This window comes from Primulina tabacum, chromosome 16, assembly GCF_025594145.1.
Source record: "Primulina tabacum isolate GXHZ01 chromosome 16, ASM2559414v2, whole genome shotgun sequence".
Lineage (NCBI taxonomy): Eukaryota > Viridiplantae > Streptophyta > Magnoliopsida > Lamiales > Gesneriaceae > Primulina > Primulina tabacum.
The window spans coordinates 36,697,148-36,713,855 of record NC_134565.1 but is presented as its reverse complement, the minus strand read 5'-3'; the positions used below and the strand labels follow the sequence as shown (position 1 = coordinate 36,713,855).

Genomic DNA, 16,708 nt, shown 5'->3' with positions numbered 1-16,708 from the left:
TTTTTACTACCCTTGAATTATTTAGAGATAGAAATTGTGTAAGTGCTTCGATTTATTCAAAATTTTAATTCAACTTAAAAATTGTGCAGGTGTGATATTTTCAAATCAACACAAAGCATCATTTCAAAATTAATTAATGGAACCAATCTCTCGCATTTCGACTTTAATATAGAAAAAAAGTTTTGTTTTTTTTAATGTAAAAAAAGCAAAAGCACATTTTTCGAAGCATTTAAAAAAATGGTGGGTTTCGTTTGTGATCCACCACTTATAATGGCGGATTATCAATTTGAATGGTTGATTCACGATTTAGTGTTTTTATTTTTTATTTTATCGTCAATAGTAAGACTAATGATGATGTTGACGGCTATAATAATAATAATATCAAAATTAACAATGAAAGGATTCTCAATAAAGAGTACATCTATTGTGAGATAGTTTAACGAATTTTTAATGTAAGACGAGTCAATCCTATCGATATTCACAATAAAAAATAATACTATTAGCATAAAAAGTAATATTTTTTCATGGATGACCCAAATAAGATATATGTCTTACAAAATAAGACATGTGAGACCGTCTCACACAAGTTTTTGTCCTCACCAAAACTGAAAACTTGTGTGGAGTTGATAATTTAATTATTTTATCTGTAATTATAAATTACATTAATTTTTTATGTTCGATGATATTGGATTCAATATTTCCAGTATTAGTCTCAACTAGGCATTTGTTCTTATTTATAATCAAAAAAAGTTCAAATTCTCAAATTAATATTTGTTTATTTGGTGGAGAAATTTAAGTAGTTCCCTTTTTAATGACGTCGTTATCCTTCGATGGACAATGTGTATATTTAAGGGTTTACGCATTATAATACAAATCACGCTAACCAGGTAAATCACATCGAACTCCTGATCAACCAAGCAGCAAGCAGAGCCGTACATGTGTTCGATAAGGCATGAAGCGAAAATTACAAAAATGAGTTCTCTTGTTGGTATAAATAATGCTAAAATTCAGTTAGCAAATAATAAATACAATAAATAATACATAAATACACAAAAAAACAATATATTACATGAAAAACAAGTCAATAAATATTTGAAATAACTACATAAATAATAATCGTCTAGCTATTTTAGAGGAAAAATATATATCAAATTTGTATAATTCAGTTTTCGGATCATTTCTTTGTCAATCAACAATGTAACTATTTCATTTAGTATATTTTGTGACATTATTGATCGAATTATAAGTGTTTATTAACTTCGACTTCGATAAGTTTATTTCTGTTTATGCAACTATTACTAAGATAATTAACAAAATCTTATAGGCAATATAAGTATTTGAGATTAAATCATTCAGTTTTGCCAAACATTGTAACATCTTAAAAAATTGTTGAAATTCTATACAATACTACATCAAGCTAGTTAAAGACGACTACCTTGCTAATTCTGGAAACTCAACAAATGCCCTAAAGTCTATTGATATTGTTTAAATTGTTCAAACCGTACTTGAAGAAAAGATCGAGTTTGATAAGTTATAAATAAAATATATTCAAATTATTCTTTTTTCTTTAATATTGAGTTAAAATAAATTATTTCAGTAGGTCATCAACTCAAAATATATATGTTGGACCCCTTCAAAGACCGGACCCTGAGACGGTGACATCCTTGGCCTCATAAAAGGTCCGGCCCTAGCAGCAAGTACTCACTTATCCCTTCAACTCGACCATCAGGCGGCTTGCGTACTTTTTTCTCAATAATCCTAGTTTCTTTTATATATATATATATAGAGAGAGAGAGAGAGAGGTACACGCCCGCCCGATATTGCAAATGGGGGGGTTCACATATTCAATAATTTGTCAAGTATTCAAAAACCCAATGATTATGGATAATCAAGTTATGAACTCGGCTATTTCACATCCTTGTCCATTTGCATGCGAGCACCTACACATTGGCTAACGCAGTTGCTACAAATCACGTTAATTAGGTAAATCACACTGGACAAACTGTGATATCTCTTGTACCACATGTTAAAAATTATAAATTTAAAATGAATCTATAATGACCTACAATTAACTTCTATAACAACTCGAACATTTTCATAAAACGTGAACGAATATGAAGTAGTTGTTGTAGGAGTTCATTGTGCAGTCACACAGGTGTTAGCCCAAGACCGGGGCGTGACACCAATCCTATATGACATACTCGTCCGATAAAATATTGATATGGAGAATCAAACTACTGATAAATTGATCAACATTCACTTATTTCATCAACTCGAACGTCCACTCAAAAGTCCCTGTGTGTTTTTCTGAAGCTTAAGTTTAATTTGGTCATAACTAAAAGTTAGTTGTGTGAAAGGATTTGTATGGTTATATAAAGCTAAGGGAAAGGAAAGATAGACATGGAAACTCAACAGGGGAGTAATTGATTTATTTATTCAATTATGTTGGAAACTATATAGATATATTTTTATACGTATAGTTCAAGAAGTATATAAGGTGCCAAAATTAAACATCAACTTAATTTACGAGATATTGGGGACGATGTGATCCATATATAAGCACTTAACCCTTTGGCAACACGCTTTATCCTTAAATCGAGTCACCATTGCAATCATATAATTAGACACTTGTCTCTATGAGAAGTACGATACATCACTATGTGGAATTTTTCCCAATCATCGCAGTTAATATATACACATACACACACACGTGTGTGTGCGAGCGCGTGTGTGAGATATATAGGGCCTGAGGGAAAACAAGAAGCAAAAAAGACTGATTTGTTTGTTTTACGTATAATCTTGTTTTATCACGTATTCTATATATTTATACAAATTTCATTAATTCAAGTCACCATTATTCGTCGATAACTTGGGTAGCTCCTATTTTCACTAGTGATTTTCAATAAACTAATGTGTGACAATATTTATATGTTATTTTCGGTCAAACTGGTTGGTTTCATTTATATAAAATTTGGCATATCTATACATTTTCAATGGATCTAAAAAGGCAGACAGATGTCCTCCAAGTGATCAATTTTTTAATATTTTTTTCATACATTATATTCTACTCCACCATAAATTTTAAGCCATATACGGACCTCGACAGTATTTGAAAGAGGGTTGTGAAAACTGAAAAGGAACATGCCATGAAGCTAATTCGCTTTACACATCTTCTCAAGAAGGGGCTGCTTTTTCTTTTTTTTTTTTTTATTATTATCCAAAACATATATATCTGGATATGGTAAAATTACACTTTTTACCTTCTAACTTACATGTTTTTTATTTTCTATCATATTATCAATCATACATTCATGCTACAGTCTTAGGCATAGTTTGATACACATGATAAAATAAACATGTGATATATAATATAAGGATAAGTTAATGATAAATAAGATGTAGGATATTATATTTAATGTTTGGTATGATTTTAATAAGAGTGATTAAATTTATATATTAGATTGTAATGACAAAATTAACCTTATCATAATAAATTTTATAATTTCAAAGTTGTTGCTTGAGTTCGTATTTCTTATCTGTTCATGCGCCGACAGTGCTTGCATGATTTATTTTTTTTACCTAATTTTACATATTATATAATATGATAATTGAGCCCTTAATTTTGTGAGTCAGCTCAAATATAAATTTTTAAGCTTAATCGAGAATAATTTTATTGAGATTTATACAAATCATTTATATAATTATCTCGAGTTCATTTATATAATTATCATATTATATATTATATAAAAATATTTATTTGATTTTAATTTCTACCTACAAGTAAAATGAGAGAACAATAGTGTTTTTATGTATTGAGAGCAATTAAGTCATTTGTGATGTTTTTATCATTAGATTAAAATTATCACATCTCATAAAAGAGATATTTTATTCCTATATAAAATTATTTATCACGATCATGGGCTTTCTAAAAAGATACCAAACGTGGGATAAGGATGATTATTTATCATTTCCTCTCTTATCACATGTACAAAACTATGCCTTAGTTCATTAATTTAAATTTTTTTCGATTTTGATAATTTTTTATCAGAATGTGAACTTAACATCGAAAAATAATTATGTGTCAGCGAAAATGTCGCCACTTCGGTGAAAAGACTACAATTGAAAAAATATATAAGTTAGTAACCGCGAGTTAACCGATAACCGGACCGAACATGAAAATTGAGGAACACAAATACAATTTCTTCTTGAACATGGAAGTACCAGCTTCTTATGTATTATTATCCGAAAGACCCTGGTTTCGTCAAAGCAATTAGAGAAATGGGAAGAGAGTGATAAATAGTGTTGTAAATAGAATGGATTAAAACGATTAATTTATGGCATAATTAGAAGATATCATATTAGAAAGCTTTGCTTGTCAACCTCATAAGGGAATCTTACCATAGTGATTATTCGATTGCTATAATCAAATTATATGATGTGATATATGATTCTAGTTGTTAATTAGGTATTTCTAATTGTCCATTTTCCTTCTTCTTCTTCTTAAAAAAGGAAGTTCACGTAAATCTCTCAAATAAAGTTTAAAAAAAATTGGAGATTTATATATAAATTTTGATCCCCAAGTATAGGAAATTAAATTGCATATATAAATTATTAAATAATAATCTATATGCAGTCAGTACCCCTCTTTCTTGTTGCTCTAAGTCACGGATCCTAAATTTGGTAATACTCTTTGTTGCCCCCCGAACTTGGAATTCATTTGTGAGGCGTGTGATTATTGCAATTATTGATTATTCTTAACACGTCTTAACACGAACGTGTTACATACATACATACATACATACATACATATATACATACATAATTTGGTCGAATATAGTTTTCGTAACAGTTTATATTATTTGGTCGAATATATACCATTAACTTGTCTAATTTTTTATGAGATGAAATCCAAAACCATTAACCGTCGGTACGTGCAATCCCTCGTACTAACACGATAACCTGCATAACATGTTGGTCAAGTAAATCATATTAGGCAAACTATATGCGACATGCTAACCCGAAATTAAAACTGTTGGCATAAAGAATCGAACTCTTGATAGTTGACGAGCAAATCTACTCCACCAAAATCATGAGTTTCAAAGTGTGTTCCACAATAAACAGCTGGTAATTATTGAGATTAATTAAAGCGTATGCATATATTAATACTCCTAGCTATATTATGGTTTTTATACGAGATTGATTGTTAGGTCGAAAAAAATATTAATTTGATGAGTGTGTGAAATGTCATGGGGGGTCCTATTCAAACCCATGACTTATGGAGCGCGCCATATAATATGAATGGACAATTTGAAAATGACGAAGATAAATTCTTGGCTCCAATCCATATGTAATTACAATATCAAGCCGTCAATCTTTCACAAAAATCACACGTCAAAACTTGTGTGAGACGGTCTCACGGATCGTATTTTATGAGACAGATCTCTTATTTGGATCATTCTGTGAAAAAGTAATATTTTTTATGCTAAGAATATTAATTTTATTGTGAATATCTCACAGATAAAAATTCGTGACACCGTCTCACAAGAGACCTGCTCAAATCACACACGCACACTCGTCTCAATTCTTACATGTTAAGATTATTATATCTCGTCGAGCACACACATAAATATTGAATTTGTATATGTATTATATTATTTTTAAATCTCGTACAAGATAGCCTAGCTAGATAAGGTTTTGATCATCTTATTAGTCATATCATTTCGAAACGTGATATTAGCACTATCATTAAATCATACTACATGCATATCCTGAAAGCAAAGCAATTTACTGAACTATGATCAAATTTGGGTAAATTGTAAATAAATACTTAAACTATAGTTTCATTTATGTTTTATTCTCTCATTCCTTAAAAGTTAGTTTAAGCTCTTCATTTTATTTTCAATGTTGAAAAATCATATTTGAGCTTTTTAATCTTGGTATGTGGCGTTGTTATATCTATCGAGCATATTCTTAAAGACATATAGTCTAAAAAAATAGAGTTATACAAAGTTTTCAGCTAATATATCTTGATTATATTAAATTTATTTATTTATTTTTATTTTTTATGGTTCCTTGTGATTCCGTTAAATAAAATAACAGTTTACCTCTTTTATTGAAGTGTCGTCGGGTTGTATCCACTGAGCTTTACAGATTGCTACTCACAGCCTAACCACGCACTCACAACATATAGTTTCTGACGCAGATTCCTTCAATAGCACTTAGAAAAACCATGTTTTGTTTCATATCTCAAAGTGTATAATAAAATAGTTCAATTTGAAAATAATATATGAGAGAGACAATAAATCTTGATCTTTTTATTCAAACATATAATTTATTAGTACATGGTAACCTCCTAGAGGAGGAGGAACTTGCTTAGCTACTTATAGTAGCCGAAATTCAACAAATAAATTAAGAAAGAGAAATATTAAAATTTATTTGAAATAACAAGAAGAAGTTAAATGATGTCTTCATCTTCCTTATACATTGACATTTACAGAAATCTTGGTGGATTTGAAATCCGGACTTCAAATCTTGTGAATTATTCTGTCAGTTATGACTGACAACTTCTTACGATGGATGATCCCTTCAACTAATAGTTAGTGACTTGTCTTTATGAGTGGTTGAGTGATTCATTTTCCACTATTTAGTGGAATCGTCTTTTAGTAGTGATTCATCTTCCATTAATAGAGTGGTTGGATCACATGTATGCTTTATTTTTGTCGGAGAATATTCTGCTTTTGTATGATCCTCGATGAAATTTTTTTTATGGTGTTCTTCAATACTTGGGCTTGTTTCTGGATTATGCTTTCAGTTAGATCTTAGCCAAAAACCTTTCCTGAATTATGGTTTTTTTGGTTTGGGTATTTTGGGCAAATGTTTTATTATCATCTTCCCACATGATTCATATTACAGAATTTCGGGCGAGTTTTTTTACTCCATGGCAGCTTGCTATATTTAATTAATAACATAATATATTCATCAACTAAACAGATATCATGTAATTCAATACTATACAAAGTTTGAGTATATATATATATATATTTTTCCTGTGTCTTGACTGTTAAAATAATTTATTCCTATAAATTGTACTTTAAATAAGGTAGTCATTCTTCTAGCTATCTCACTGAGAGATTCTTCGATTAGAACTGACTATTTGGTTCTACCGAAGTTACAGATCCCATAAGACTCATTTCTAAAAATTTAGTGAATCCTTCTCTATTGAGCTCAAGTGTTCCTTCTGCGATTCTCATATCGGATGTCCAATCATAAATGCGATCTTCTCTGTTTTTGAAATCTAGTACATCAAGGTTAAACATAACCTCATATAGATATATATGTTCAAAACAGATTTCCCATAGAATGTTTAGTTCAAGAAAATTTTTCTTCTCCTTGATCTGGTTCACGTTTGGTGTGCTTCTCCACCAACATGAAAATATGTTTGGGGTTATCTCAAATTTGTATTATGAGATTTCATACTTTGGCTTGGTGGTTCATTAAAATATGACCATGTTATTGTGGATTGTTCACCTCCAATCGTGTTCATTTTCAGATTTACGACCTTGAGATTTGCAAAAAATTCTGCAAGACCTTGGAGATCATCAAGACCAATCATTTATAAAGTTGTCACCAGATGAAATTATTCTACGTGACATTTTTAATTAGATTGATTATTTTTTCTTCTTCGGCTAAATGTTTTGGTGTCACCTTGGTTATCTCTCTTTAGTATAGTAAGGGTCCAGTACCAAAGGATGATAGCAACCTTCCTACCGAAGTCTTTTTACTAGAACTTGATTTTTGTTCTAGAGTTTAAATTCTTGTTTGAATATCCCTTAATTTTACAAGAATTTCTTTTGTTTTCAAAGATTTTTTTTCCACCTTTTGTGGTACATAATATAATATAATGTCATAATTCGTCTTTTGGATTTTCCTAAGATCCTAGAGAGTTTAGATGAAACTGGTACTATTTCCAAGAACTTATTAGACTGAATCATAAATTTAAATCCTTGCTCCTGATATCTAACATTGGTTAGATCTTCTTGTTAAGTTAGATATTTGCTCCTGATATCTAACACTGGTTAGATCTTCTCATGATAAGTTTCACTTTGCTCCTGATATCTAACATTGATTAGATCTTTTTGTTTCAAATATTTTAAAGTATTGAAATAATTCCTGCAAATGATTAATCTCGAATATGTGTTCGGATCCATACTATTTGAGAAAATTATCCTCCTCAAATATTTAATTACATTGTAATAATAATTTTACATCGGCTCTAATAGTCCAATTATAGAACAATGAAATATTTGATCTTTTAGTTTAAAATTTGGGAGTTCAAACTAATATTTTAGACCCTGAAAATTAAATATTAAATCAAAACATGGATCGAGGATTTTTATCTAATTTACTCAACAAAATTTGACTAATTAAATTATAAAAAATCTATATATCCCAACGTGCGTGGAGGACCTATCGACGATTTTTTTTTTTCCCATTCACTTTACGTATCTAAGTATAAATCGGGATATAAAATTACAACGATCGAAATATAGAAGACCTTGACTGTTACTGTTACAAAAATAATTTAACCCTAACCCTATTTAGATTCTCACTTAATAATTTATATTATTCCACTGAGTACGTACGTGAATAAAATATGTTTTTGTAAATTTGAATTTATTTTCTTCAATTTTTTTTTGGAAAGATTATTTTCTTCAATGTTAGGATGATAAGATAGCCGTAATTAAGACTTAGGATGATGAGATTGGAAAATAAATGTGGAAACTTTTGAATAATCAATTTATTTTTCCTATTAATTATTAAATATATTTAAAAATAATAAAAATAAACTCGGACATCTATTAAAAAATTTAAATATAATTTTTCCAAAAGATTTAGTCACAACTCATGCCAGGTGGTACTGATGAATTGTACCCACATTTCCGTCACATGCAAATGTTTGGACCTACGTGGATTTCTTCTCTCATTTTTCTAAAAAAAACATAAATATTTTTGAAAAATTAATGATTACAAAAACCCATGTTACAAATAATATGTGATGTATCAAAGAAAATGTAATCTTTCGCATAAGAATGCAAGTATTGGTAGACCGGTAATTTGACAGCCTCGTAAACGGATTCGAGTATCTAATAAACAACAAACGTTGTGGGTTGTCACTTACGTCTAGAACAAATTAAACGTTAGAGATTTTCTGACGTAGACACTCCGACGTTCAAGTTATAAAACAATTCAAATATATTCTTTGGAAATTAGATAGCTTAAGTAGGGCAAATGAGGGTGTACCCTGAATAGTGAGTCTGCTTCTCTATTTATAAATTTATTACAAATGTTTAACGGACTTGGTCCTTTGTAGACACCATGCTTCAATAATTTTAACCTAGAAAAATACGAAATTGAAATAGGTTGACTAATTAGATCGAAATAATTAAACCATGCTTATAACACATCAATAAGATATTTCTAACTATAAAGATAATTACATAATTTATTGGAAAATATATATTTGTATGAAATAAGGTTGTATTTGAATATATAAATTTGATTTTAAAAAAGATATTTAATTTGAAGAGGAAATTTGAAATCATGAATCTAAGTACAACCTAAAATAATTCACGTCAAGACGTCAATAATTAATCAGAAAAAAACCACAAATGACGACGTCATTTTTGTGCTGATATTATTGTTTGAGGCTAAATACAATAATCCCTCTGTCTACAAGATGGGAATGGGACACCCAATTATTGAAATTAAATTATGTTTATATTTGACAAATAATATCGTTTTTGTCTTTGATCTTTGCATAATTTGGCATTTCAAACTGTCATATCAATAGTTCTTCCAAAAATTTAATAAAATATTTAAAATATTCCTTAGTTACTTGAGAGTAAAAAATTTATCAAACATTTTCAAGATATTTTAAATAATTTATATAATAATTTTCTTGTATTTGGAATAATTGAATTCTATCATGATCATTGGCAGATTCCCATATTTTTCAAAACACCACGATTTTTAGCATCAATTTTAAATTATTAAGAATCCCTCAAGATAGAGATTGAACATTGTTGACCCATTGATTGAATATTTATCAGCAGGATATTTGATATCGATTTTGATTAAAATTCCGAATCTGATTTAAAAAATCATGAAGTTTCGATTTTAGTTTAGAAAAATCATGAAAATTCATAGATTTTTTTTAAAAAAAAATCATAAAGTCTAAATCAATACCATCGACATAATATTTTTAAATATGGCTTTGATTAGTAAATTATCTTGTGAGTTCTTTGTTTCCAGAGGAATTATATAAATTTTCGATAAATTTAGGAAAATAATAAAATTTTGGCGAAAATTTCGGGTAAATTTTGAAAATTGGATTTTATTTAAAGATATATAGAAAACCCACTGCCATCATATTCTATACCTGAATATTGTTTTCACGTATATACGTTACTGTATGTATATCACGAAAAAATAAATTTTATCTTAATAAAAAAAATATATACAATTATAAACTCCAATTTTTCAATTAAATTTTTTGTGTTGGATTATGCTTCCTTTGCATCTACTTCTGATTGCGTCGGATGTGTCATGCAACACAAATAATTATGAGAAACGACTCCAAATAATGCCAGCGATATAGTAAGCCAGTGATTATTATATTGATTAATTACGTGCATGTATATATGATCTAATCTAGACATGGTTTAGGTTATAATTAATTAGGAATATCAAAGGATAAATGTTTTAAAACATGAGCTGTGTCTCCTTGTTTCTCACCAACAGCAGAAAAAAAAAATTATAAATATACTTTTGAAATAATAATTTTTGGATTTCGTCCTATAAAGTTGGGTTTTAGTACTAACAATAAATTTGTTTTTGTTTTTCTTTTTATTCCTATTTATACGGCTGACGTGACACCAGACACGTCAACATTTTCCGATATCATGTCATCCTTCCATCAAAATAGAAATAAAAATAAAAACAAGGAAAACAAAGTTATTATTCTAGGACCCAATATTGACAAGTAAATGGACGAAACAGAAAATATGACATTTTACCAGATGAATATGAAAATTTTCCCTATTTTTGCATCCAGTGTATTATTTTACCTTTTCCAAATATTAGTCCAATTATCTATATAGCGACGGAGCCAAGGGGATGGCTGAGTGCTACCACCTCCCTTCAATTTTTAAATTTTATTGACTAGAGATATAAAAATAATTATTTTTTTCACTTTCTTCTCTAATATTCGTTCTTGCCCCTCTAAATTTCTCAAATCATTTTGTAGATAAAATGAAGATACGATAAGAAAAAAAAATCAATTACAACATTGTTTCCCAGTATCATCATGCTGGTTCTGGATTTGGGAGAATAATTAAGCTTAAACCACATTCATTAAATAATTAGATTGTTGAAGAAAATTTAATAACGTGTCGATATTTAATTTGTCTATACGCATTTGTTTGTTATACAAAATGTACATAGCGATATGGTCGTCAAAAGGAGTATTTTGGAGGTTCTTCATTTTATTTAGACATAGGATTTGGATTTCGTTCCTTAAAAAAAAATGAACAAAAAATCTGTTGTCTGTGATTTATTATATTTATTTATAGACAATGTTCGAAAATTTTAATTTTTTTTAATTCGTGCAAACAGAGCTATTTTGAGCAAAAATATAACACGATTTATAGCAATAATTGTAGCAGATAATTTCGTCCCCTAAAAGTGTATCCAGTGATGAACATTTATCACATTTATCTTTCATTAAATTTATTTTAATTTTCAAGCATAAAAATGAAAAACAAAAAGTATACATACATTATTAAAAATGTTTGGAGTTTTCTTCTCTATAATTTTCAGTATACAAATAAATTTATCACATTCTAATTTAAATAATTTGGAGTGGCAAAAATCCTCCCCTATCGCCCACGTAAGAGTTTCTTGGTAGTTCTCCTTTTCTTGAAAGACCCACATGAATATATACATTTAACCATAACTAAATGACAAAAACTAGTGTGAGACGGTCTCACGGGCTGTCTTTTGTGGGACAGATATCTTATTTGGGTCATCCATGAAAAGGTAATATTTTTTATGCTAAGAATATTACTTTTTATTGTGAATATCAGTAAGGTTGATCTGTCTCACAGATAAAGATTCGTGAGACCGTCTCACAAGAGAGTTACTCTAACAAAATTAGACAAGCATGATTTAAAAGCTACATTATATTTATCATTTAAATATAAACACAAATAATTAAATAAATTTCCATTTTGCCAAGCTTGTCATTAATTATCGTATCTCTTTATATATAAAGCCATAGCTCTTTCATTTAATTAATCACCACATATATAAAATAATTCTCCAAATCCTTCCCCTCTAAAGTTACACATATATTTCTTGTATCTCAAACCCTAAATTCTTGAAAGGGATCCATTCAGATATTATATCTGTAAGAAAAATGAGTTTAAGAGATATCGGAGCCACGCTGCCGCCCGGTTTTAGGTTCTATCCGAGCGACGAAGAGTTGATCTGCCACTATCTTTACAAAAAGATCGCTAATGAAGAAGTTGTCAGAGAAACTTTGATGGAAATCGATCTGCATACATGTGAGCCATGGCAGCTTCCTGGTAGGTTTCTTTTCATATATATATGGACACACACGCACAAGACCGACTCGAAAATTTAGTCGGAGATCGATGTTTTTAAGGGCGATTGTTTTTTAAAAACCAAGTGTTTTCAAATTTTATTATTTTTTATTTTTTTCTGATGATTTGGTTAGTTGCATACGATAGTTTTTTGTCCCATCTCATCACACTTTTCTTAATTATTTGAGTTTGGTATGTTTTTTTCCTGATTTTGATTTAAAATCATTGATACACACAAACACGCGTTGATGTATGTATACATATATGTATGCGTACATGTGTGTATATATATTATGATCCAGCTAGCTCCGTTGAGAGCACAAGTTCAAAGAATTTTATGCTTCTCATTAAAACCAAACAATGTTTTCTTTAATGATTTATTACAACACACAAAGAAGGGTGTTACATTAAATGGCTGGATGAAGCACATAACTGAGTGCATGCATTTGCACCTGAAAAATTTAAGGTTTGCTTCATGAAAATATGTATGTATTAAATATGTTCTAATTATCTCTTGAGAGTACCCAGCTAATAAAATTTAATTACGAAAATGAACAAAATTTATTGTAACTTTCAGCAAAAGTGTGACGAAATCTAGAAAGGGTCTGCAGTTTTTCGAAGAAAAAGGTATCGAACACACATTTTTTATCGTAGGTTCAGTGAATCTTGACAACGTATGCTGAGACTACTGGATAATATTTTGTAACTGAACATATATATATATATATATATATATATATATATATATATATATTATGTGACAAAAGGCAGAGAATATTATTTCGATAAGCCTTTGTGTATTTGAAAATCCTGTAAAAAATATTAGAAAAAATTAATAAAAACTAACTTTAAAAGATTGCATTTCAGCCGATACAAATATGCACGAGCTTTTCTATCTCAAAAATAACTTCACTGAGGAAATTTTTAAAATATTTTACAAATATATTATTTGATCACAAGCACGCATGACTCAAATTTTAGTTAATTGAAAATTTAAAACCTATATACTTTATTTAAGAAATTATATATTCATAAAACTAATATTACGAGATTGCATTTGTATCGACTATTGTTTGTGATTACAAGAGATGACAAGAACTGTGACATAAACTTCTTACCTTATAATTATTGTGACCTCTATGTATATTTTTAGTCTATATAAGTATAGAAAAAGGCTAAACAAATTTTCCATTTTATATTATAAATTTGATTTTTCAAAACTATAAGAAATTAGAAAAAGTATAATGTATGCATGCTTGCCTTGAGAATCTTGGTGACTTGTAACCAACTTTTTTTGTCACCTTTGCAGAAATCGTCATACAAGTTAACAATATATTGCAAGTGATGAAATATAACTAACTTATATATGGATAGTTGTATCCCACACTTACTTCCAATACACACACACATATAATAAATAAATAAATTTGATTAACAATTTCAAATCACTTCCATAATATATATACATATATATATATATATATATATATATATATTATATATATATTATGGAAGTGATTTGAAATTGATAATCAAACAATATTTAATTTATGATCAAGAATAGAACTTAACTAAAACCATGAGATTAATAATTAATATTGTTTTTTTAAAAGATTTAGCAAAGTTGAATTCAAGCGAGTGGTACTTCTTTAGCTTCCGTGATCGCAAGTATGCAACTGGATATCGAACCAATCGGGCCACCACCTCAGGCTACTGGAAGGCTACCGGTAAAGATCGAACGGTGGTCGATCCTGGGACTCGAGCCATAGTGGGCATGAGAAAGACTTTGGTTTTCTACAAGAGTAGAGCTCCTAATGGAATCAAGACTGGATGGATCATGCATGAGTTTCGTCTAGAGAACCCTCACGTGCCTCCTAAGGTTGGCAACTTAATTTCGGTTTAATTATAAAATTTTATCGTGGTCTATTGGCATGCATGTAGGTGATTGAGTCGGGCTTATTAAATATATAAAAAAAATCCAAATATTATAACATAATTTTTCTGAAAATATAAATTTAAATATATAGTTAATTCTTTTTTAAATTTAAATTTCGAGTATTTATTCTGTTAATAATTTTTTGTTTAATTCATTCGACCTAATTATTGAAACATATGTTCTCTGGAGAAAGGAATAATTAAGGATAACGTGTTAAGAAATGTGAAATTAGAGAAATATAATGAGGTCACTTAGGTGGCAATGCGTATTTATATAAGTTTCAAGAAACTTACTTATACTCCACGGAAACTCAAAAATTCTGATAGTCTATGTGAAGTACTCTATTATAATTTGAATATATGTGTATGTGTGTGTGTGTGTGTGTGTGTGTATATATATATATATACATACATGTAAAATTGTTTTTATTGTAATTTTAGAGTTTCAACTGCATGCCTCTGAGTCGAAATTTCTTAAATATAATCGATTCGTGTTGGAATTTGACAGGAAGACTGGGTATTATGCAGAGTATTTTACAAATCAAGAAGTGAAAATAGCACACAAAATGTATATGATCCGGATCATCTCAACACATGTTGCGCTAATTTGGATGGTGGCTTCCAAAACATCATCAATTCCTTCTTCTCCAATGGCTCATCTCTTCAAAACCCTAGCACTTCGGGGGGGCCAGGCTACCACCTTGATCAACAAATGTCGCGATACAATGACTTGATCAACAGTCCGGATCGTGATCCATCGAGTAGTACTCCTAGATGTGAAGACGATTACGGGTTCTTGTTCGACATGAATTTCGACGATGATTCGAATGGAGCAATCATTTCATAGAGTTTGTCTTAATTGGTGATCATCCTAGTAGTTTATAAAATTGCACGTTTAAGACAATTTGGTATATATATGTATATATATATATATATATGTATGTAATGTTAGGATGCACGATAATTTGTGAAAATATAAAATGTATGAGATGATTGTTGTAGCTATCCAGAAATGTGGGCTTGGGGTACATGTAAATATTATTATTAAACAATATATATTAGATCAATTTTAGTTTAAATAGTTATGAATTTGTGGGCTATGAAAATTTTGGATTGTTGTGTGCATAAATAATATCTCATCATTTATTTTTAAAAAACCAGTTTCACTTTGTCAGATGGCTCACACTATCTGAATTAAATTATTTGAAGTTGTATATATAGATTTCGACAATATTCTTTATTGAGCTAGATTTTATAGTAGAGTTATATTCAAGTTCATGAATATGAAATAATTATCGGCAATTGACAAAGGAATAATCCGTCTGTACATGAAAGTACCGGTAGTCTTCAATTTCGTTCTCTCCAAATGGATTTAACGATGGAATTTGAATGTCGCCGTTGAATATCTTGCGACGACGGAACATGGAGTTCGATCTATAGTCGTTAAGTACACTCTGATATGAAACAACTCAAGTATTTAATGGACATTTGGGCTTAAAAAACTCTTTAAATGAATAAAAATGATTTATGTGCATGGCGATACAATACATCTTTTAATTACTATATTAATAACCTATCACGTCAAGCTGAATTTCTTGGCAATATGCGACGTCGATTTATTTGTTCTTTCGTTTTATTTAGTTAGAATTTAATGAAGTTGTTGACAAGTTGTAATCAATAATCGAAGCAACAAAATAAAACATATGAACAAATTAATGTAAATCGACGTCGTTGGATAATAAACATATAGTAAGTAGATCTCTTGTGAAATGGTCTCACGAATCTTTATCTGTCAAACAGGTCAACCCTATCAGACAAATAATTTTCAAAGAATGAGATGATCTCATGAGTCTTTATAGGTAAAACGGGTCGAAAATTATTTTTCTTGTAAATTAAAAATGCATCATGTTTGATATGTGACATCAATATCAATTTATTAAATAAATAAACATGACATTAAATTAAAAGAACAAAAAAAAAAAAAAGAATAGAAAGGCTCCAGAATTGTTTTCTATTGGTGGTGGATAAATCAATTTTACTTCAAATCTTATAAATTTTTTATTTTACATGGATTATTTCTTATCCTTTATTTATAAAATTTATATAATATA

At 29.2% G+C, this 16,708-nt stretch overlaps 1 protein-coding gene across 1 annotated transcript; it reads left to right on the top strand.

Annotated features, from left to right (window-relative positions):
* The first annotated feature begins 12,360 nt into the window (after positions 1 to 12,360).
* On the top strand, positions 12,361 to 15,691 carry LOC142529494 (NAC domain-containing protein 21/22-like). Its single transcript, XM_075635049.1, has 3 exons — positions 12,361 to 12,644; positions 14,276 to 14,541; positions 15,106 to 15,691. The coding sequence occupies exons 1-3, from the start codon at positions 12,476 to 12,478 to the stop codon at positions 15,442 to 15,444; spliced, it is 774 nt and encodes a 257-aa protein (XP_075491164.1). The 5' UTR covers positions 12,361 to 12,475; the 3' UTR covers positions 15,445 to 15,691.
* The last annotated feature ends 1,017 nt before the right edge of the window (positions 15,692 to 16,708 follow it).

Coding starts and splice junctions, on each gene's coding strand:
- LOC142529494 (XM_075635049.1), top strand. CDS start 12,476: ATGAGTTTAAGAGATATCGGAGCCACGCTGCCGCCCGGTTTTAGGTTC. Junction 12,645..14,275: donor TGAGCCATGGCAGCTTCCTG/GTAGGTTTCTTT, acceptor TTTTTTTAAAAG/ATTTAGCAAAGTTGAATTCA. Junction 14,542..15,105: donor ACCCTCACGTGCCTCCTAAG/GTTGGCAACTTA, acceptor GGAATTTGACAG/GAAGACTGGGTATTATGCAG.